The 24920-nt window shown below is 44.5% G+C and overlaps 1 protein-coding gene across 1 annotated transcript in view; it reads right to left on the bottom strand.

Annotated features, from left to right (window-relative positions):
- znf609a (zinc finger protein 609a) overlaps window positions 1–24920 on the bottom strand; it is a 58346-nt gene that overhangs the window by 8800 nt on the left and 24626 nt on the right. The window contains 5 exon segments of the mRNA XM_044192000.1: window positions 89–1882; window positions 1885–2248; window positions 3150–3237; window positions 4053–4278; window positions 21874–22698. Coding sequence (XP_044047935.1) covers window positions 89–1882; window positions 1885–2248; window positions 3150–3237; window positions 4053–4278; window positions 21874–22578 — 3177 coding nt within the window. The 5' untranslated portion in view covers window positions 22579–22698.

Genomic DNA, 24920 nt, shown 5'->3' with positions numbered 1-24920 from the left:
ACCGTGACAGAACCGCGACTGAGCCGGAGCACATCCAGAACAGGACACAGCTGGATGCTGTGGGCATTCTGGGTAAAAATGCAGTTACCTGTCTGTACCACATGGCAGGCTCTACACCTGCTGGCCTCCCAGACTCCACCCCTGGCTTGGCCTCCTCTTTCCCATGATGTCCTGCTTCACTCAGCTTCATCTTCAGCCCCTCAGGCTGGCTGGTGGGGGCCTTTTGGTCCTCTCCCTTCGCCATGATGACCGACTTGGCCTGTTCCGAAGCTGGTGGGGGCTCTTTGGGCTTGGTCGGGTTCAGTCCCCCCTTAGTGCCCAGGTCGGTGAGGCTGGGGGCTCTGGACAGGGTGGGGGGCACCGAGGCTTTCTGCTTCCACTCCTCTTTCCCACAAGCCTCCCGCTCTTTGCTCTCTGCCTTCTTGTCGGCCTGCCGCTGCCTCTCCTCGTACTGCTGGCGGTAGGCGGGGCTAGAGGCCAGCAGGTGAGCATGGTAGGCTTGGTCGGTGGAGTAGGAGTAGGGGGGGACGTAGTATTGGTTGTAGTAGAGAGGCTGGGTGTACATGTTGGAGCGCTGCTGGATGACTGACGGCTGCTGAGGCCCTGGCTCTGCCTTCCTCTCCTCCTGAGGCTCCACCTTCACTTTACCCTCCTCCCCCACCTCTGGCTGCTCCTCCTCCTTCTTCACCTTCACCTGAGCTCCTTCCACATGAGGCGGCACTGCAGGTGCTGCTCCCGGGCTGGGGTTGGGGTAGCTGGGAGAGTAGTAAGAGTCGTAGGTGGGGTAGTACGGTGATTCCTTACTGGGAGCCTGAGGGGGGAACAGTGCCTTCTTGGCCCCTTCACGAGGCCCCTGGTCAGGTTCAGTTTTGACCTTCACCCCCTCCGCCTTTCCCTCTCCATCCTCCCCGGCGTCAGAGATATCAGAGTAGGCGGGGCTGCTGGTTTTGACAGATGCATTGTCGGCTCCATTTTGGTTGAGGTGAAGAGGGGGCGCGAGGCCGGCCTCCATCCGGCTGGCCACGCCGATGGAGGGGCTGGGCGCGTTGTCCGAGAAGCTGTACACCTTGTCGGCCTCAGCCTTGATGCTGGCCAGCCGGCTCTGGTGAGCTTCTGAGGAGCCGTTGAGCAAAGCATCATTCGCCTCCGAGTACGGGCTCTTCCCCTCCTCTGGCCTCCCCCCCTTACCCATCGCCTTCGGACTGTCACCCTCCTTCACTCCCTCCCTCTTCTTCTTGTCCTTCTTCTTCTTGTCCTTGGCGAGGGTGGGGCTGGAGGCAGGGTCAGCCAGTGGAGGGGGTTTAGGTTGGATGTTCTTCAGCTGGGGGCTCTTGGGGATGGACTGTACCACTGATCCCAGAGCAGGGGAAGACGCCTGCAGGGAGTATGGTGACGGGGCAGCAGGGGCAGCAGGGGCCACAGGGCGGGCCGGCTTCAAGCCTTTCTGGGTCAGTTTATCAGGCTTGCCCCCGGCTGCCATCTTCTTGGCCTTTCTGTCGTCCATCCCGTCGTTGCTGGCCTCGTCTGTCAAACACGCCCCCTCCTCGCCGCCATCCGTCACCTCAGGCTCAGCCTCGCCTGCCTTCTTCTTCCCCTTTGATGTCAGCTTCCCGGGTGAGGGGGACGGGGCGTCAAAGACCCGTCCTTTCGGTGTAGTGGAGCGGGCGGGGGAGATGGCGGCACCATTGCAGGAGGCGGGGTCCGGGTGGAGGGCGGGGTCATCCCCATATTCACTGTCTCCATCCTGGTCCAATCGGACGTCGTGGTCGTTATGGGCTCGAGCCTGGTGGTACTTCAGCCCGTTAATGTGCTTGTACTTCTTGTTGCAGTTGGGGTGAGGGCAGTCGATAAGTACAGGGGAGGGGCAGGTCCGGTCCATCTGTGGAGGGGGAGGGGGTCCGATTTGCCTCCAGGAAGGGGGAGTGCAGCGCCAGTAGAGTTGGTTCTCATTCTCTTTGAAGCCTTGGTGTCCTCTGAGCTGGAGGTGGGCTCCATGTCAGAGGCAGGTTTGGTCTTCCTCTTGGCGGAGGATGGGCTGGCCTTGGCGTCCTCGGCGCCACCGGCCGTCTGGCTGCCCCTCCGACCTTTGCTGTTTGCAGCAGCGCCACGTGTCTTGCTGCTGCCGCTGCCTTTGTTGTCTGAGGAGTTGCTGTTGTCATTCAACGGCGTGTTGCTGCTGGGACGCATCCTCTTTCCCCGACCACGACCGCTCCGCATTTCCACGTCACTGGTGGGAGACTCACAGAACCTGAAAACACACACAAAGTTAGTTAGCAACAAACCTGGTTTAGTTCATTCAGACACCCTGAACCGAGCCACCTTTCTTCACCTGCACAAAAGGTATCTGAAACTAAGGTAGCTAGCCTTAAATACTTTTGGTGCCATTAAGCCCAACCAGGCAATGTTGTAAAACCATGAGCAAACAGTTTTATGGCAATATTGGATTTACAGCTTTGGTATCAATGCAATTAGGTACTTTGATTTGTAGGCATTTATTTCACTGGATTATCTTACAACAGACCCTCGCGTACATTATTAACTGAACAGGCGTATACTGGTGGTCATTTCAAACCTGTCCAAAGATACAAATATTTGGGGAAAATATCTGGAGAATCACACAGCATATTCTTGGGCTGCAGATCCCCTTGACATTGAGTCACTTTGTTCGGGTGATCTGCCAGAAGGAATAATAGGAAATGACAGATACCTCCTGAAAATATTTACTGCAGCAGCAAAAAAAAAAAGCAATCACTCGTAAATGGTTACAGGCCGATCCACCTACAGAAGATAAGTGGCTTGAAATTATCAAAGAGATTCATGAGATTGAGAAATGATTTATACATCGCAAGATGGACTAAATATATAATATAGTTGTTGGAATAAGGCACGTGCTTTGCAGTTCATTCACCTCTTTTTTGCTGTCTGCTTTTTCAGTCATGGATAATTATTTGCACATTATGTAGAGCTGCATAAAGACCTGCTGTCCATAATCCAATATGTGGATGTCATATGTCATATATGTTTACAATCTATTTATAATTTTGTCATCCTGATTGTCCATTTCACTATGTTGGTCTATTCTGCTGTCTGCTTTATGTATGCATTACTTTTTATGTACATATATGTAAGTTAATTCAGTGTGCGTGTACCTTGGAGGGGCCCAGTCATGTCTTGTGCAGTCCAGCAGGGTTCCAACGTACGTCTTGTTCCTCCAGGTGACGTTCACAACCAGCATGCCTGGAGACAAACACACACACAGACAGTTAAACTAAACATGTACGTTTACTGAACAAACACATTCGGTAACTGAAACCCACAGAACGTGTTACTGCAGCAGGAAACATGCGAGACGTGAGATGAGATGTCCCTCCCTGCCGCGAAGCAGATGTTGAATGGTTTCATACTAACATCGCACGCAGCAGGTTTCTGAGGTCGAGTCACATCAGTGATTCAGTAAGAGTGAGACTGATTGCAGAGAGAAACTGAGTATTTTAGCAGAACTTTCCACTAACAGGAGCAGATCAAAGTGTCCAGCAGCAGAAACAGCTCAGTGTGCAGCTGATGTGTGAACAGCTTCCTGTCAGAGAGAGCCGAGGTCTGTCACCTCCACTTTATCTCTCCAACACCTGCCACAGGTGGCTCAGCGTGCACAAGCGTGTGTGTGTGTGTACATACATACATATACACCAAACACACACACACACACACTACAGGTACACTTGGTTGCTCATGTAACTACCTGTTGTGTTCCAAATAATATTTAAAACTAAAAAAAATAATTTGGCCTGAATGGGCTGGAGTCTACATTACCAACACAATTTTAAACAGTATTCAATTATTAGCCAAGAGTTCAGTTCAGCAGACCTCAAATGAGGATTGAAGTCTGTGAACTGATCACATACTCGTGGATCTGGGACTTCCACTCTTAGCTTATTAACTGTTTCATAGCTGTAAATATAATAGAAACACAGACAGACTTTGTTCCAAAATCCATGTGATTTATCCCGGGTTAGCCTCAGGATGGGTTTTAGTCTTTAGACTGTTAATCTCACCGTCCTCAGTCTCCTGCCACACGATGCCCTCCAGGTTGACGCTGGTGCCTGGCTCACAGGGTCCCAGGCACTCCGGCTCGGTTGCCAGCGCAGCGTCCGCAGTGTTCACCGCTACTGAGCGCGTGCGAACCATGATCTGCTCGCAGGGAGACGAGATGTCGCTGTTGGCGACGGGAGCGAGGAGGTGGAGAGGAGGAGGAGCAGGGGTGGAGACCGGAGACTCCATCTGGAGGAGGGAGACAGAGACGAGAGCAGAGGGGTGAGAGACGTGTTCTGACTGACTTCTGGTTTGATTTGATTAAATAAACTGGAAAACACTTCAGAGGGCAACATGTCCACCCACAGTTAACAACAGGTTGCTGTTTGAATGACAACTCACTTCTCACTTATAAAACAGTGCTCTGCTATGTCCGTTATTACGCCGACACCGCTGATGTATTCACAAATCAAACAAAGTGTGGTAGACTCAGATTCGCTGGCCAATCGCGGCAGAGCAACAAAAAAAATCCCCTGAAGCTCAGAGAGAATTTACCCCACAGGTCAGCGCTATAAAAGAGTCTGAGAGCTGTTGACAGGACACCTCAAACTGCAAATAAGTGCAATTACTGCTCTTTGTATAGGGAGGGTTTAAGGTATGAACACAGTCTTCCCCTGCATAGAGCCATCCGTTTCACCATGGCCTGCCACACAAACAAACAATGAAACTTTCATTATGAAATGCTGAATCGACTAATAAAGCTGGGCAGGTGGCGGATGAGTGGACAAACAGCACTGTTGTCACAGATATTGGTGATGTGCTGTTTGACAACAAGTATTTTTCGCTGATGTATTACCACACGTGAAGACACGTTAAAACCATTCAGGCGGAATTTATTAAGAAACGCGATTAATGCGGAAAAGTGTAGTTGATGAGAGCTGCAGGAGTTAAGTTCTTTGTTTCAGGAGCTACAATCGATGTTTTTATATGAACCATGGACCAAATGACTGTGTGTAATGAGAAAGGTGTCACTCGTAGAGAGAGATCAGCGGACACTGCAGTTCCCCGTCAGCTCTACAGCATCTTTCAACTTATAGTTTTGGTTTTACGGCCCGTAACGTTACTCTTTGGTTCACTCTCATCAACCTCATTTCCAGCAGCAGCAGCAGCAGGCAGCTGTTCTCTGATGAAGCCGCTGAACGCTACCTGCTCAGCAGCAGACAGCAGCCAGACGCAGTCAGAGAGCAGCTGCTGAACATAGCGGAGCATCTAGCAGCTAAAGAGCCAGATGTTTCCCTCAGCAGCTGCTGGAGACCAAACACAGAGCTGACGGAGAGAAGACCGGACTGACGTCCATCAGGAGACACAGACACGCCTCCTGATGAAGCGTCATGTGACTCTGTAGCTGCTGGAGGTGGAAGTGGGTAGCTGTTTGCTAACAAGTTCACCAAATCAACTTTATAAAAAAAGGTGCTAATATATATGATAATACATAAAATATCAATTAATTCTCGCAGTGGCAAATTACAGCAGGGGCTTTTAAACAAACAGCCTTCCAGCCTGACGGATCCTCCTTCATCAGAGATGACCTTCCCTCTTCGTCAGAGCCTAGAAAAGCCTGTTGTGCATGACATCATCTTAGTGTAAAGCGTAGGGGATGAGGTGGGCTGAATCTAATGCTCATGTGCAGCGGGCCACACAATATGGCAGACAACCGGGGAAAGCAAATGTATTGGGTGCGTGTCATCTGAATGAATGGGCGCCATCACGGAACATATTCCCATAATACATTCATGACCTACACAAATACCCCACAGCTCAGCGTAGTGCAGTGCCTTCTCTTGATGTTGTCAAAAGCATTCTGGGAAATGTGGGACAACTTAAGATGAAGAATATATAGCAGTTTGAGTGACAGTGGGTCCATTTAAAAAGCATATTTCTACATTTTATCAGTTCCAGAGAGGGACAAAGGAGGACAAATAAAACAGGGATGAGGAGACTCCGTGCACTTCTTTTCATTTTTAAACAGATATAGTCCACATATTTTTATTGTAAATTTCTCTTTTGTCTTTCCTTTTCTCTTACTATGTTTGTTGTGACCGTTACGCACCAAAATACCAAAAGCAAATTCCTGTTTCTGAGGAGGAGGGAGGAAGAGGGGGAGAGATCAGTGAAAGGAGAGGAAGAGGAGAAAAGAGGACAAAGACGAAGCGTAGGAGGAGGATGAAGGGACGACCCTGTAATTATCATCAGGTGGGAGGCAGCTGGTGTGGGGGCGGAGCAGGGAGCACTGGGAAGGTATCGGCCGTCACCATGGAAACGCTCCCAAACCGCCTCCTCACCAGGAGACAGGAAGAGATCTGAGAGCAGCTGGACAGACAGTCCCGTTGACCTTCATCCTGCCAGGTCAAACGCCAGAACTGTCTCGCCGCATCGTTTAACCCTGGAGGTGACAGCAGCTCCAGTCACTGAGGATCAATTCATCCGTCACTCGAGCGCATCTGCTACTTTCTTTTTTTAAACGTATTTTAAATCCCAGACGACCATTTTTTGAAGCTAGCTGCAAGTTTTAGGGCGATTACTACCACATGGTTCAGTTTGTTTCAGTGCAAACTGAACTGTACGTTTTTGTATTTTGACAGTAGGTTGCTACTTAGAAAATCTTGAGATTCGACACTCAGCACCGCTGCTGCCTGAAAGTAGGGCCGCAACTAATGCTGTTCTTTATTGATTATTCTATTGAATTTTTTTAGATTAATCGAATAATTAAGTAGAAAAAAATGTCCCAGAATTGTGACAAATATCCATCAGAGTGACTTTTTCACGTTGTTTCTTTGTCTAAACCCCGAAGAGATTCAGTAACAGAGAAAAGCAGCACGTTACTTTTAAGATTGTTTGCTTTATCACTGTATTAAATGATTAATTGATTAAATGTTCAGGGCTAAATCTCAGTCCTGTTGGGGAAAATCAGAAATGCAGATTCGACTGATTTATCAATTATAAAATTTGATGTCAATTAATCTGGGAAGTCAGGATCATCTCTGGCTATAACTGGTGTGTTTGAGGCCAACCTGATTTACCGAAGCCCTAGTCTAGTGTCGTCACACAACACTAGAGCTAAAATTATCATCAACCGCTCAACTGACAGACATTTAAATGACTGATTAATGATTTTAAGTATTTATTAAATAAAATGCCAAATATTTGTAGGTTCCAGCTGAACGGCTCTCAGACAAAATAAGCAATTTGAAGAAGGCGTTTAACCTTATTCTGTAACATTTTCAGCCCTGCACAACCGCCTAATCAAAAGAGAACTAATGACTATAACCACCGGCTGCAGGCGAGAACACAGCGTGTGATGATCCCTCCACAGACCCTCAGCAACCACCTGATTCTGTGGGGAAATACTCTGCCACGCCTCCTGCTACCTGAGCAACCACAACCAGGAAGTTACAATAAAAATAAAACTCAACCTCCAGTTAAGACTCATCTAGACACTTCCTGACTCAAAGTCCTGCATCTTACCTGTCGGTCTGGTCAGACAGGTAAGCGAGACACAGCTGCGTCAACATCCAAACATTTCCTCTCGAGTGACAGAGGGAGGGGGAGAAGGGACAAAGAGAGACAAAGAGATCTCGGGAGGAGTGGTAACCTGGTCAACACCTGAGCAGCGGCTGACAGCCAGCAGCAGACGCCCGAGGCAGCGCTGTCCTGGGAGTTTAAAGCAGGCTTCGTTTGCAGCAACACACAGGCAGGAAAAACCTTAGTCACACACTGTTTACCAGCCAATCAGCCTTGATGATTTTATTTAGGGCGCCAACTCAATGTGTTCATTAGAAATTAAAGCGTAATTTTTTTTTTTTTGCAGAGCCCAAGGCGGCATCTCTGAAATGCTTGTTTTTTTCTGACAAAGACATTCAATTTATAATGATATAGAGCGGCAACTAGCATTTATTTATCATTTAAAGGGTGGGTTGGTAACACTTTAATTCACCCATTTAGCATTTATAAGCAGTATAAACAGTAGCAGTAGTAAACATTTAATAAATGGGTATAACAGACTAGAATGTAGTTGTAAGCAGATACAAGTATTTACTAATGTATTGGTCAACAACTATAACGTCTCCTGTGGGTGAGCACCCGTAAGTATAAAAGGTCTTGTCTACACATAAATTGATTTTTTTTTTTTAAAACATACATTTCCCCCCTCCGTTAAAAAATTAAAAATAAAATAAAATTCTGCCCACACAACCTTCGTTTTACAAAATATCTCCGTCCACACGAGAACGCAAAAAAAACGAGTCCAAATGCTCAAACAGGCATGCCAAAAGTCTCCGTCCACGATACGTCGAATGCCAGAGAATAACAGTCCGAGCTTATTTTCCTTTGGTTAGCAGTAGTAACTTAAAAACACAAACAATAGTAGCTATTTATTTATTTATTTATTTATTTATTGGTATTTGACACCTACTTTTAGTTAAGTTGTAAACTTGTAATTAGCAGTGCTACTAAAATGAATGAGAATATATTAAAACCCAGTTGCCATAATAATGATAATAATAATAATAATAATAATAATAATAAAACATTTCTTTATAGGAGAAGTTAAAAGTTTTGACAAATACTGTACATGGTGGCGTGGGGGTTAAGCGTTACCGGTTATAATCCATAGAACTTTCTGTGGACAGTTTTCATAGAAACTATGAGCAGCAGAAAACGGGCCTTTGAAAACTGTTCCCAGTGATTATCCAGAGTAACCGGACAGTTTTATGACATTATAAGTAGAGGGACATTAAATTACAAACAACCACAAAATGGCAACGATGGCACCATTAAGACTTGCGATGCTTGATGTAAAGGAAGTAAAAACCCATGTGCCCAGCTGACGTCACATTACCAGCAAACCAATACAGCAAACGCCAATATGTTCACGCTTTGAACACTGCAAACTAATTTTCATTCAACTACATTGTATTGGGGTGAAAAGAAATGCATCCTTGTGCGTCCTCTGGGTTTGATTTTCTGCCAAAATACAGCAGCATGTGAATGCAACGCTGTTTAGTGGTTGACTTGGAAATCCCAGATATTTGGCAAACAAGTGGTTCTGGTCATGAATCGAAAACCATCTAATGGTGTGAGAGCAGAAGGAACAGGATCGAGAGCCGACAGTATATGTCGCTTTTTGAACTAAGTTGCTGGCAGTGAAATTAGAAGTGATGAGACTGTTTCCTTTGTTTAGGTAAATGCGTGTTTACCTGGTTTTTACAGGCTGCGACACATCGCAGGAAACCTTCTTCCTCCCTGCAGACGATCTGACAGCAGACCTGGGGAACATGATGAAGACTGCCAGGCGTTGGGCGTGTAGCTTACTGGTTTACTGACTGGTTAAGAGGGCGTTGCCGTGGTAACAAGAGAAATCAGCCTCTCGGCCCCTATCCTTCTCCTCTTTAAGAATAAAAAACATGGCCGCCTGGAATGCTGGGAAAGCCCCTGAACAGCAGAAAACCCACCAACCAACTCTCCCTCACTCACCCTCTACCTCCTCTCACAGGGGGGGGAGAGGTCTGTTTCATATCTCCGCTATTGGCTGCAGAGTTTTAACCAACAAACACACTCACAGCTCTGACACGATGCCGCTCCTCCGCCTCTCATTCAGTCAGAGGGGTATTCATTACAACAACAAGCCACATGCCTTTCGAGGTCACTCGCTCGCTGTGAGAGAGATTAGTGATACTGATCGGCACTTCAGAAAGACTCGGCCTCAGACGCAGGCAGAGAGTTGATGCTGTTTAATGTGTCACTTAACGGAGAAGTGAAGTGGGCGAGGTTATTCGAGGCAGCCACACTTCGAGATAAAAGTCCTTTTCATTTTCTTCCCTTGGAGCGTTTTGAGCGACTGTTCAAGCATTTCTAACACTTCATCAGGACGAACAGTGACACACTGTTCTGAAATAATTATGGTGCACTGAAAAACGTGCAAGTTACGCTGTCAAAAGTACAAGACTGTGTGATAGGGAGACATTAATTACATCCAATCAGCTTGGAGGAGGACCAGTCTTCAGCTGATGACAGCTCCTGATTGGTCAAAACCAAAAGACTGATAAGCACCTGCATCATTCATTCATTCAGACGCAGCTCTTTCTAATGTTCCTACTGTTAAAAACTACTTTTTTGACTAGCCACCCACTCATGACAATTTCATAAGCCCTGCATGACTTTGTTGTGGTTCACACTCTGTGAACTCTAGATAGACCCAGCCAGAAAAAAAATGATATCCTGACTTGATTCTTGATTCACAATTTTAAATAGATTTTTCCTCCCTGCACAAATGCAAAAAGACATGACTGAAACATTTCCATATTTTAGGTTGTTGTCATTATGCCTATTTAAAAAACTAACTGGACTGTCATGCAGATTCTCCTAACAATTAACGTTATTCGTTTAGTCTATAAAATGTCAATAAACAGAGAAAAATGCCCACGGTGACGTCTTAAAGTGCTGGTTTTATCTGATTAACAGACCAAAACCCAAAGATATTCCACTTACAATGATATTAAACAGAGAAAAGAAGCTGAAACAGCGAACATCTGGCATCTTGATAAATACCTAAACAATTAAGAAATTGTCGAATTTGTTGAGGATTAATTGCAAGTTGTAATTAACCATTGTGTCAGTATTTTGAGGAAGATAAGTTTGCAAGTTTCCCATCAACCCACCTGTGATGATGTGACTATTTCAAGCATCACTGCAGAGACATTTTATTGCTGTAGTCATCTCAATTCTAGTTACAGAGAACTGGGAAGCCAGAAAACACCTGCAATCAACTGTTGTCCACTGTGCACTCGCCATGCATGCAACTAAATTACTAAACAACCTCAATTTTCCTTTTTTCCTTCCATCCTGCCCACATCCCACCTTACAGGCATCACACTGAGTATCCAACAACTCATAAAAACTCAAGACTACAGGGGAAGTTGGGTTACAGGAAACCGTGCGATACTTTAATCTGGTTGTTCAGAGTAAGCACATTATTTGTGTGCATGTAAAATGAATGTACAACTCAGCAGAGAAAGAGAGACCTTGAAGATAAGTGGACCACACATGGCCGTCCCCAGTCAACACATTCTTCTCCTATCAGGAGTCATCCTGGACACGTGTCCAGGGCGCCACGTCAGGAATGTTTCATGCACACACATGTTGAAGGCCATGTTGAGGAGGCCTTCAGAGGGAAGAAGGTGATGATAAGGACAAGGCCTCAACATGCCCCAAAAATCCCTCAAGGCCCTTAAAATTCCTTAAAACACACCCTAAAACCCATCAAACACCCAAGTAACTTCCTCAAGGACCTCTCTCCAAAACATATTCACAATACCCCCCCTCAATGACCCTTGAAAAGCCCTCAAGGACTACTTTTCTTCATGTTCCTCCTCCTCCTCCTCCTCCTCCACTCAGGCGGCCCTCGCTGCTCTCAGACAAACTCAGAGGAATGTTAGAAATGAACAACAGGTTAGCAGTTATTTCTCCACGGGATGCCGAGACACTGGAATAACATCTGGGATGAAGGGAGGGAGAGACCTAGAGAGAACAAAGTGATCTCTCTCTCTCTCTCTTTGGATGGGGGCCCAGGACTCCAACTCCTAGAGTGACGATGTGGCCTGAGAGAGAAAGAAGAAATCTAGAGGTTTCGCAAGGCTACATTTTACTATAAAAACCTTTTCAAAAGAGTAACTAAACCCCCAATCCATGTTTTTTCAGCTGAAAACCGATGAGTGTTGTTGATGGATTCAGGTCCAAATCTTGAGATTTTAGTGCAAAGTATTTGAATTCTACATATTGTGTTATAAATATGCAGAGCGACTGCCTCTACTGGTTGAAACCCGGCTATTGCAACTGAATTTTGCTGATTGGCTGATCTGGTGGCAGGTGGCGAATATGGTGGCAGCTTACAAGATAGAGATCAGATTAGGTACAACACAGGTACCCACCCAGTAGCTCTCTCAAAGGGCCATGAATGTGCTTCTCGGGACTGTCGAAGCTCCGGCAGACTCCCTGTCTTTCCAGCGGACAAAAGGAGTCTTGACAGTAGCTTCTCGGGACTGACCACCACCTCTACGTAGCTGTCCATGCTGCACTGAGCTCTCCTCCGTGCCCCGGGATCCTCCGCATCATACGCCACGTAGCCACGTGGCCACGCCACGTAGCCACGCCTCCTCTGTTGCACTTTGTAAATATGCTGGGAGGAAGTGTTCTAGCCAAATTTGAGGGTGTAGTTACCCTTTAACGGAGCCTGGGATGGAATTTAAGACCAATTCAAAAACCAGAATGAACGAACAAGGAGGGCAAACAGCTGTCGTGTTCATGATCAGCTCGGAAACATGTTAACTTGAAGACTCATCATCAGATCAGACAGGAGACTGAGTCAGTTGTGGTCTGACTTAAATTGCAAACGACAATTTCACCTAAGCCAGCTAAGCTGCATTGTTCAGGACTTCCTGTTATTTCTCATAAAAGGAAAGCTGGGGGGGGGGGTTAGCTCACCTGGTAGAGCGTGTACCAAGGCTGAGTCCTTACCGCAGTGGCCCAGGTTCAAATCCAGCCCACGGCCCTTTGATGCACGTCAAACCCTCTCTCTCTCTCCCACCCTTTCCTGTCTATCTTCAGCTGCACTATCTAAATAAAGGCAAAAGCCCCCGAAACTAATAAAATAAATTATATAAGCGTGGCTTCGGCTGCATTCACACAAAATCCGACAAGGGGCTGTGTGGAGGTGTGGATGTGCTTATTTGTGTTTTAGAACGTAACTGCTGTGAATCAATCAGAAAATAACGTTTTATTTCTCTGATTCACCGCTTTGTTCTTGCTAACGCCGCTCCCTCTCTTCATTCACTCTCTAGCTCACTCGACCACCAGTGCGCTCTCTCTCTTTCCGCATGGGGCCAACTTTTAAATCGTGTGTTTAAAACAACAACAACCGACAAATCCTCCTCATTCTGCCTTTAAAGATGAACTAATAAAGTAACACAGACACGCTGCCTCTACCGGTCTTGCTTACTGTCGTGTGCTGTCGCCCCCGAAGGCCCAATCTGAGCCCGGAAAAACCCCGACGCTCTGTTCAACACACTTCCAACACTGGCTGCAGAGCCGAGGTATCAAGGGGCCCGTTAGCTTCTCGAGATGCTTTAATTCACTTTTTCAGTGAATGCACTTTCCCCTCAGCCCACCCCGTCTGCTTCTACTTCTGTTTCCCAGAAAGCATTGGGAGAACCCCCAGAGAGCGGAGCGTGAGCCACTTCTTCATACTTTTATACCTTCCAGACTGGAGTTTACAGTATTTGGCTGGTATTAAATGGTCGCTTTAGCAGAAGAAAAGTGAAACTGCAGTGGAAAGAAATAATTCAGGATATTGTCAGCATTACAAAAATATATACTGAGCTGTAAAAACAACAAGGCTGATCTAAATCAAACGTGAGGAGAACTGTGCACATACACAAGTAAATCCTCCTTCGTGAATGTTATAATGCTCAGTTTGGTTGAAGCTCTTTTAGAGACGTGTTGATTCAACTGTATGACTTTTGCATTTTGGAGGATGTCGTTTGTGCTGCTGTTGAACTGTATTGCATTATACAAAAAGGTGTTTCTGTGTTTTAGCCTCCCCTCGCTGATATACACAGGGTGGACAAAATAATAGAGACGCCTTGTCAGTGTAACACAATGCAATTCAACAGGGGCTAAAAATTTAAGGAATCCTTATCAAAACTTTTTGTAATGTGTTTACATGAAAGGTCCAGTGTGGAGGATTTAGTGGCATCCAGTGGTGAAATTGATTTGAATTTGAATCTCGCTCGCCTCACCCTCCCAAGCGAGTAGGAGAAACTACGGTGGCCGTGAAACTTGGGAAAAACATGAAAGGCCCTATCTAGCGCCAGTGGAAGGGGACCCGCTCCCTCTGTAGATATAAACGGCTCATTCTAAGGTAACGAAAACACAGCGATTCTTATTTTCAGGTGATTATACACTAACGAAAACATACTTATAAATATTATATTCCATTTCTGCCAATAGCGCCTCCTAAATGTTTCACACTGGACCTTTAAAAAAATGAAAAGACTGATATTGATATGTCAGATCAAACATCAATATGGTGTTGGACTCAAAAACTGTTAGGCTCTAATCAAAGACTTGGATATTACTGCCCAAATATCTCAGTATTGACAATATCACAACATTGTTGGGGATCGTGATTGCTTTTGAGAAATATTTACATGAGAATTGCAAGAAAATGTTTTAAATAATCATTAGTAATAATGTTGATTTCACTCAGCAGCAACAGTCAGATAAGATTAGAAAACTGTAAAGCAGCTTTGTAGACTAGTAAAAACGTACAGCTTTATCACAATATTAAGAAAACCAAAACACAGATCATATCATGATATTGATATTTTATCAATATATTGCCAAGCTCTAGCCGGTTCACATTTTCATTTGATCTGTTCAAGTCGCTACTAACTGACACTTCCTTGCTAAACATTAGTTTAAAATGGCAGCTCTAAAAAGTCACACGGATTCTGAGTAACTATCACCAAAACCTGACGTTAATTGGTGTTTTAGATAATTGACGATTTTCCCTTTTCAAACACGAATGGAGCAGCTGGAAATATCCAGGTGTGACATCTGTTCACAGGAAGAACACCCCACCCCCATCTGTCTCTGTGTAATCTTTCCTGTCTGTCTTCACTGTAAACTGTGGAAAAGGAGTGAAGCGTTCTCTTCCTATTGGACAGTCTTTACTCTGTGTTTAGTCTGAGTTTTCGTCCACGTGGTGTCATCTGTTTCTGCCTGTGGTGTTGAAATAGACTCACGGTGTCTCCTGTCCGGGGTGATTTGGCCGCAGTGGTTCGAACAGAAAGTGGCTCTTGGAAATGTCAAGCAGCAACACTGAACTCGGAGACATTTCTATTGTGAAATTTAAACCAGCAGTCAGCTGAGAGCAGCTTGGTCTGTGTCAAATTAAGATGCTGTAACATTTTGCCTCAGTTATGTTTCACAGATCAAATTTATCAACCGAAGACACTTGGGAGCAAAGCTTTGTTTAACCTGAAATTTACAGTCTGTTTCATCATGAATGAACAGCACATTTTATCTTTTAATCAACAGCCTGTTTAACCTTGAATCAACAGCCCGTTTAACCTTGAATCAACAGCCCGTTTAACCTTGAATCAACAGCCCGTTTAACCTGTTTAACCTTGACTTAAATCTTGAATCAACAACCAGTTTAACCTTGAATCAACAGCCAGTTTAACCTTGAATCAACAGCCTGTTTAACCTTGAATCAACAGCTCGTTTAACCTTGAATCAACAGCTCGTTTAACCTTGAATCAACAGCCTGTTTAACCTTGAATCAACAGCTCGTTTAACCTTGAATCAACAGCTCTTTTACCCTTGAATCAACAGCCCGTTTAACCTTGAATCAACAGCCATTTACCCTTGAATCAACAGCCCGTTTAACCTGTTTAACACTGACTTAAATCTTGAATCAACAGCTTGTTTAACCTTGAATCAACAGCCAGTTTAACCTTGAATCAACAGCCTGTTTAACCTTGAATCAACAGCTCGTTTAACCTTGAATCAACAGCTCGTTTAACCTTGAATCAACAGCTCGTTTAACCTTGTATCAACAGCTCGTTTAACCTTGTATCAACAGCTCGTTTAACCTTGAATCAACAGCCTGTTTAACCTTGAATCCACAGCTCTTTTAACCTTGAATCAACGGCTCATTTAACCTTGAATCAACAGCTCTTTTAACCTTGAATCAACAGCCCGTTTAACCTGTTTAACCTTGACTTAAATCTTGAATCAACAGCCAGTTTAACCTTGAATCAACAGCCAGTTTAACCTTGAATCAACAGCCTGTTAAACCTTGAATCAACAGCTCGTTTAACCTTGAATCAACAGCTCGTTTAACCTTGAATCAACAGCTCGTTTAACCTTGAATCAACAGCCTGTTTAACCTTGAATCAACAGCCTGTTTAACCTTGAATCAACAGTTCGTTTAACCTGTTTAACCTTGACTTAAATCTTGAATCAACAGCCTGTTTAACCTTGAATCAACAGCCATTTAACCTTGAATCAACAGCTCGTTTAACCTTGGATCAACAGCCATTTAACCTTGAATCAACAGGCCGTTTAACCTTGAATCAACAGCCCATTTAAGCTGTTTAACCTTGACTTAAATCTTGAATCAACAGCCATTTAACCTTGAATCAACAGGCCGTTTAACCTTGAATCAACAGGCTGTTTAACCTTGAATCAACAGGCTGTTTAACCTTGAATCAACAGGCCGTATAACCTTGAATCAGTAAACAGCCTGTTCAGTAAATTGACTGCCTGTTTGATGCTGAATCAACAGCCTGTGTAAACTGAAACCACCAGCTTGTTCAGTCTTGAATTGACAGTCTGTTTAACCTTAAATCATCGCTTGTACAGTCTCTAACACTGAACAGCAGCCTGCTAAAGGTGGAAGAGTTGGTTCAATAGTGACTTAGTGCTGCTGAACTGAAGAACAGGTCAGACAAACCGTTTCCAGGATCAGCTGGAAGGATCAACAACAGTAGCATTATCTAAAAACAGAAACTGGGTTTGATTAGATTACTTCGTAAATAGCTCATTCTCAGATGATGGTATTTTTAGCTAGCACATAAAAACATATTTGTACAACAGTACTGTGCAGTCTGTGGATATTGACCAGGTTTTAAAGCTCCAGTGTGTAACACTGAGGAGGAGCTTTCGGCAGAAATGGAATATAATATTTATAAGTATGTTTTCATTAGTGTAGAATCACCTGAAAGTAAGAATCGTTGTGTTTTCGTTACCTTAGAATCAGCCCTTTATATCTACAGAGGGAGCGGGTCCCCTTCAACGGAGGCCGCCATGTTGCACCGCCATATTTCTACAGTAGCCCAGAACGGACAAACCAAACACCGGCTCTAGATAGGGCCATTTGCGGTTTTCGCGGCCAATGTAGTTTCTCCTACACGCTTGGAAGGGGAGGGTGATGCAAGCGATATTCAAATAGTTGCTAACTGCAATTTCACCACTAGATGCCACTAAATCCTCCACACTGGACCTTTAAACTCCATCTGACGGGTCAGTTTGGCTGCTTATTGATTGGGACAAAAGATAAGCAAAGGCCCCGCACACTGAAGCTCATTTGAAGCAAACAGACATGTTGATCGAGCGAGGAGCTTCCTTACTCAAAGTTGAAAAATTGTTATCTTTGCTGTGGAAGATTCTTGGGTTCTCCATTAAAATTTTAAATAAATGTTTGTGTGTATGAACAAACCTCAGCTGCGTAATGTGTGTTTGTAACGGTGGACACAATAGAGTTATCAAGGTTTAATATGGTGCATATTTCTCCTGTACATTTTAGTGTTACAAAAAATAAAGTGCTTTTTTTAAATCATACCTTCATTCACAAATTTAGAAAACAGTCTTCCACCTCATGAACAGATTTAGGTTAAACCCTGACCTTTGACCCTGATCAGGACTAGCTGTTGCTTAGTAAACTCTACATACAAGCTGCTATTCACATGTATTGCTTCTCAATACATTATTATTGTGGTAATTCTCAGTTGTGTAACTAACGTATAACCAAGAGCTTAAAGAATGAATTTCCTCACCTGGGGGTTATCTAAATGCATTCTGGGAAATGTGCATCACCTACTTTTATTTTCACATTTATAATCAAATTAAATCCTGCAATATGTTTAGTATCACAGACTTATGAGATCTAACACAAGAAGGGGAAAAACTTGCAGGATTTTTCCATTACAGCCCAAACAGGTTTGTCATAACAAGACAGATGACAGTTTAAAGGTTTTAGTGGCTGAGACATTACGAGGTCAAGAAAAAGTGACACCAACAGCCAGCTGGCCGACTGTCTGCATGTATCCGAGAGGCCAGAGGTGACAGCAGTAAAGTCTGCGTGTCGGACAGAGGAGGCCGGCCAGCTGGACGAAGGAAACAGAGCACAAGTGTTGGAACTTGGCAGCAGACCTCCACGGTGCTGGATAACAGGCATCTCTGATAGCTGCAGCCTGGAGCGCAGGGCGGTTTGGCAGCGCTGGAAACCTCAGGGCTAAGCTAAATTTGGTAAGAAGATGAGGAAAGCTGGGCCGAACAGCAGCTGTGGAGGAGATACAAGCTGAACACCGAGCAGCTCAGAGTCCAGAGAAGAAAAAAAGCTGAACTCGTACTTCCATCTGGAAAACCACAGATCTGCATTAACGGACAATTTCCTTATGTCTTGCGTTCCCATTCTTAGGAAACACGTATTATTTTTATTTCTTCAAAAGGAAATATTCCGACATTTATGGACATAAATGTGACAATGTGACAAAGAACTCAGAGATGATGATAGCAGCAACTTACGGCTGTGTAAAATCTTACTTTAATTTGTTTTTCTGGGGCTGTTAGCTTGTGTTGCTAAACAGACCATAAGGAAACTGCTCACTGTGTACACATTGTCCATCTCTACAGAACTGAGCATGAAATAACATTATATTTGTATCTGGTGTGGACTGGGATTTCATCATCTGACTGATTCTGTGTTAGAAAATGTCAAGTTGCAATTAGGGCTGGACGATATGGCCAATAAATAAATATTCTTTTCTTAGGGATGATTCACAGTGCTGATCGATTTTTTTCCCCTGCAAAATGCAGAGGTCTGTTAATTGAAATCTCTTATTTTTAGGTCTTGCATGGTAATTAAGCAAGAATAAGAAAAGACCTGAAGCAGCGGCAAGGCTGTCATCAATACGCATATTCAAAAACACAGCCACGGACTGTCAGTACCAGATGCTTCAACTAGTTAACACAGACATCCACTCCTTGACAAGACACCGGCCTGATATCTGCAGACTGCTGCTAGCTAGCATTAGCTACCTGGCAGGTAGGGACGGACTAAACCAGGTAGAATCCACACTGTTCTTTTGACTCCCGTGGCTTCACCTCTCGTAACCAGAGATAACATCTCGTCAACAAACACAAACAGAGCTCAGATCAGTGTTCAAAGTCATTTTTCAGTCTGTCCCTCTCGTAGATGTTAAATTCACTACTAGCCAGCCAGAGCAGCTACACTGCTGCGTCACAACAGTCCTGTAACCTCCGGCAGGTACGCATACAGCGTAAATATTGCGGGACTGTCGTGACTCAAGCCAGATAATTTAGCAGCTATCATCTATGTTACTTTTTGACGTAAAATAATTGCAAATTGTAATATCCTCTTGTTTTTATTTTCTGTTTACAGTTTTTAAGTGTATTTAAATGTCTTTTTATATTGCCCTATGTTGCTTTTATGTTTTATGTAAAGCACGGCCTTGCTGTTCAAATGTGCTATACAAATAAACTTGCACTGCCTTTAATGATTCAGTTTTGGCGTTGTAAACATTTTACACGAGCAAAAACTAAAATTTCAAATTAATCAGATTCATTCAATACATCGCCCAGCCCTACATCACATGCTAACACATATTTACAAAGCAGCACTTTATTTAGACAATGGCGTAAGGATGTTATAATTAAAATCAGTGTCTTTGCCAAATGAGGAGTAAAGTCCAGTTTCCTGTGTCACAGTAACTTCCAATTAGAAACAAATCTATGTCATCGGACAAAGAACCGCCACAGCAGTGAAAACTTCGCTGTCTACTGATACACGTACACCAGCTCTCTTACAGCGTAGTTATGTAGCTAACAATTCTGCTACAGACTCCGGACTTTACCGCCGATTTTACACATAAAGGTAAGTTTACTAGTCACGAGAAGAACCACTCAGCTTGCGTATAGTGTCTTCTGTGTCTCTGGAGGAGCTCTGTCAAGTCCAAGAAAAATCCCAAAGTCCTAGCGATGCTTTGGGGTGACGTCGGAAAGCCTGGGGGCAGGGACTTTGACAGAGGTGGGTATTTACCAGGCAGGGAGGGTTTAACAAAAAGATGCCACTGGTTGCATTGTGCAGGGTTTTTCCTGGCTCAGAAGGGGCCTTTGTGGGGCGACTACGCACGACAGGAAGCATGATCGGTCCGCGTACAGTTAGGGCTGGGTGACATGGCTTATAAATAACATCTCGATATTTTTAGGCTAATATGCAGCGATATGTGACATGTATCTCGATATACACATTTTCACTAGAATAAAATACTGTACATTTTCATATTGTGCAAACACATGATGATCTTATAGACCATGATGCATTGCTGCAGGTTAAACTACCCAACAGTATATAAAGCAGTTAAAATGAGCTCAACCTGAAACATCTGCAGCAGCAAAATGCAACGCACACATTAATGCAGCAGGAATATGAATCCAGAAACAGCAGATATAATAAAACACTGACAGGAAGCGTTTTACTGCACAATACTTTAAGTACATGTTGCTACAATACACACTTGAATGCAGAACCTTTACTTGTAGAGGAGTGTTTTCAAAGTTGGTGTTAGTACTTTTGCTAAAGTAATGGACCTGAATGCTTCTTCCACCGCTGGTTAGCGCACCCACAGTCTAACTGCACTTTTTGCTGTGAAGAGGAGAAGACGTCGTAAGCTAGTAATGTTACATAACGCTAAACTATTTTTTATTTCTCTGTCAGACGCATTCTCACCTACTGGAAATACTCGTTTGGTTTAGTTGAGGGGTGCGAACAAAAACAGCTTTTATTTTACGAGAAATCACAGGAAGTGCTCTCCCATTAGCGGTTAGCGTTCAGGCCCAGTCAAAACCACGCAGTTTAGCCATGAGACGAGCTGGCTGTCAGCGCCAGCCGCATGTGTGGTAAAATAAAGCGGCTCTGTGGATGAGAGGGGAGTTGACCGCTGGACGTCTAAGATGTATTTAAATTAATGTTCTGCTTGTTCAACAGTTGTTTGTTAACTGTTGTTGACAGGATTTGAATTGCTATTTTTATTCTCATCATTATCAACATTATCATTTTTGCGCTGGTGATTTTCCTTTGACGCTGGCTAAAACCTTGTTGGGGGGGCGCCAAAAATGTCCCTATGCAGGAAAAACCCTGATATGGGAAATGTAGGATCCAGCGTTTTTGGAGCTCTCAAAGTTCTCTCTCATAACCGAACACAGCAGCAGCAGATGGCCGCCCACCATTGAGTCTGGTTCTGCCTCTTAAAGGAAGTTTTTCCTTGCCGCTGTGGCCAAGTGCTTGCTCATGGTGGGATTTGTTGGGTCTCTGTAATTAATATTATAAAGAGTACAGTGTAGACCTGCTCTATAGGAAAAGTGCAATGAGATAACTTGTCATGAATAGGCGCTATATAAATAAAATTCAGCATATCTCAACCTCTGCTGCTTCCAATTTGATCTGATTTTTTAAATCTGTCTTTTGTGAGTCAACCAACTTAATGTAGGTGCAATAATAAATTGCTGGGGTACCCCCTTAAGAGTCCCGTTAATACTTCATGAATCCACAGAGTGCAGACGACTGATCAGTTATCTGTTGGATTAGGAGAGATCATCCCCAAGCTTGATGATTCAAATTCCAAGCCCCGATCCAGCAGTACATATTTTATTTGCCCTTTGTCTAACCAGTGTCTCTTGACACCGATGTCTTTTCTGAGAGCCATGGTTAAAATGGCAGCACAGTTATTCCCTACAAACCAACACACACAAAAGGGAGGTGAATAAAAGAGAGGTGAATAAAAGCAAGACGTTAAAACCCACCATTTTGCTGAGAGACTGCCACCCAAGTGTCCTGTAGCAAGGCACACCGCACCAGCCAGAGCACGGAGTAATAAAACGTTTTAATTAGATAAAAAAACAATCCTGCCTGTTTCCTCTTACCTTCGCACCGACGACTTTCTTCAGATTTCGGCATTCACCGTTGTCCACCTCCTCTTGCTCTGTTGTCATGGCGACAGGCTGTCCAATCCCTGCAGAGTCCAGTGCCATATTCCCAAGCTGCTCGGCTGCAGCTAACTCAGGGTTTTGTTGGCCCTCGAACGGCAGGATGGGGGCCACGGGCTCTTTCTCAGTGTTAACCACTCCTGTGGCCACAACCTCCATTTTCTCCTTCTTACTTTTCCCAGACACCCCGTCCTTGTCCTTTTTCACAGCAGGGAGAGTACGGGAGGGTTTACCAGACTTGTCAGTTCCTTTAATGGGGGTAGAGATGGGGTTCTGGGGCGGTGGGTCCCCGGGGGCCCGACCCTGAACCTCCTTCTTAGCTCCATCTGAGGCCGGGGCCTTAACGCTCTCCTTAGAGTTTTTACTACGTTTGGATTTGGATTTGCTCTCTTTGCCCTGCGCGGCGGCTACAGGACTAACAAACTTTATATTGTCAGGTAAAGCAGCCACAGCGCTGGGAGGGGCGGCCATGCCCCCTCCCTCCTTACTGCTTGACATCTCTAGTTTGTCCTTCTCCAAGTCGGCGTCCAGGTCAATGATCAGATTGCCAACACCGATATCCCACTCATCGCCACTGTCGTACGTGTCCACCGCGTTGGAGTCCACACCTTTCCCGCCTGCAGGGCCGCTGCTGAGGGACATCTTAGTAGGAGCGTCCCGGAGCGCCGCAGGAGGGCCACAGGAGGGCCGCGCTCCTCCCAGCCGCAGGACGCCTCCTCAGGGCTGGACCCCGCGCCTCCTCCCTGCTCCCCACATCGCCTCCTGCACACAGAACAAACAACTGGTGAGACAAAGACAAAACTGCAACGACCAGCTAGAAAAAATAATATTAGTAGGGATATTAATGATTATTTTCATTATTGAGCAAGCTCTCAATTATTTGAGATTAACCAAATAATCACTTAGTCTATAGTCATCTTAGTCTAGTGTCAGAAAATGCCCATCTCAAAAGTTGACATCAACACTGGGCTGAAATGACTTTGTCATTCAGGTCTACGGTGCTATCTGGCTACTAAAATAATGAACAGAAATAAGATACTGTTCATATATTGTCTCCATCTTTAGCTTGGTTTAATGTTCTTCTCAGCTTGTTTTTTTATTTAAAAAAAAAAACACCTGTTTTTGGGCATTTCTTAATAAGACAGCGTACAGCAGAAATTGACAGGAAATGAGGGGAGCGAGAGGTGGGATGTCATGCAGCAAAGATCCCACGATGGACTTGAGCCAGGGACGTTGCGTTTACATGATCAGCGTGCTAAAGTGCTAACAGGGATGCCCATAAAATTCCTTTGTTACCCCCCTACATAAACACACATCAGGTGCAATTTGAGGTACATTCACATGAACCAGGCTACTCAGAGAAATCAGGTTACGCAGGTGATCGGAGAACTGTTTTTTAAATGTAGTAAGATAGTTACTGCAAACATGCAGCAGGTCAGTAATCAGATTTCTCTCGTACTCCAGCCCTTATTTTGGAAGCATTTCTTACCCATTTGAACTGCATTAATGATAACAATGGCACAATTACACCGATTGTAATCAAAGTGCAGTGTCCATATTTAAATAAAGGAAATGGTCGAAATAAGTCAGAATTTTGTTGATTGACAAAGTGATATGTGAGATTAAAAAGGTTAAAAAAAAGAAGTTATTTAACTCATCATGGTGGTTCGTGGTGTTATCAATGATGACTGATAATTGATAAGCGGTCGGAGCCCTGATCTGGTGATTCAGCGGTACATTTGAAGCCCTTTCAGACTGACGGAGCTGCAGATAAGCTGAGTGAAAGTGTCCTGGAGGCTTTGAAGGATCGTTTGTTGTGATCAGAGAGCAGGTCTGTTACTTCCTGTGGTGAGTTTCCATGGGACTGACTGGTAAAGTGGGCGGAGGAGGTTTATTGCTCCCGACATAAAGGCTGTATTGACGAGGGATCAGAGCCATTCAGCGTGGGGCTTTTTCCCAGCAGCGCTCTGCGGCAAGCAGCATGAGGGAGCAGACGAAACCCTCCCTAAAGCCTCCTTCAGGCCACTTATCATATGAATGGAGAGGCGGGACCCCTGACCTCCTCTGACAATACAGGGCTGTTGGCAGAGCCATGGGAGCCGATGGGGGGGCGGGGTGTAAAGTTAACAGTATACAACCTGACTGACTCAACACTGATGCTAATTTAGGTTCTGATTAACACAGCATGAAGCAAACAGACGACGCAAGAGTTTATTTAGGCTGAACTTCGGAATTTGCATTAAAGTGCGTAATTTTATGCGCAGTTTTATGGCCGGTTGAAAAATATTTTGGCCGGTAAATTTTTTCAGTTTACTAGCCAGTGGCAGATAGACCAAAGAGTAAATTTTGGACCCTGTAGGCATCACAAGTAGGAGTGTGCCATATCATATCGTTAATGATAATACCGGTATAATTTTTAATATGATAAAACAAAATAAAAATTGATATCGTGATAATGGCAACAGTCCGACTTGTTGACGTAATGACGTCGTACTGTTACGCACAGCAACAACAAGCACGACTGAAAGCGAAAGTAACACTGCTGCCGGCTCCACGGTGGAGAAGCTGGTTCCAAAAAAAGGGGAGCGACGGTAGTGGAAGTGGTTTGGTTACGAAAGATCAAGCGGTGTTTCCCACACACACAGACTTTACTTGGTCTTTGGGCGCCTTTATAAAGCACAGTGCTGACGAACACGTACAGAAAGAGGCTGTGTGTGTGTGTGTGTGTGTGTGTGTGTGTGTGTGTGTGTGTGTGTGTGTGTGTGTGTGTGTGTGTGTGTGTGTGTGTGCGTGCAGAGAAAAGAGAAGTGAAGGGAAAAGCGAGGTGAGCACACTGAAGTCGTTTGTGAGTCAACACTACAATAAGGTGGAGAATTAAGTAGAATTAAAATGGTGAATTAACAAATAATTTAACAGAAATTAAGTTTATTATATAGCCTATGTCATATCATGTAAAATCATGTACAGTTGGTTTTGGTTTAAGC

This window comes from Siniperca chuatsi, linkage group LG4, assembly GCF_020085105.1.
Source record: "Siniperca chuatsi isolate FFG_IHB_CAS linkage group LG4, ASM2008510v1, whole genome shotgun sequence".
NCBI classification, from domain to species: domain Eukaryota; kingdom Metazoa; phylum Chordata; class Actinopteri; order Centrarchiformes; family Sinipercidae; genus Siniperca; species Siniperca chuatsi.
Note: the sequence above shows the minus strand (reverse complement) of the source record. Positions and strands in the feature narration are given on the sequence as shown.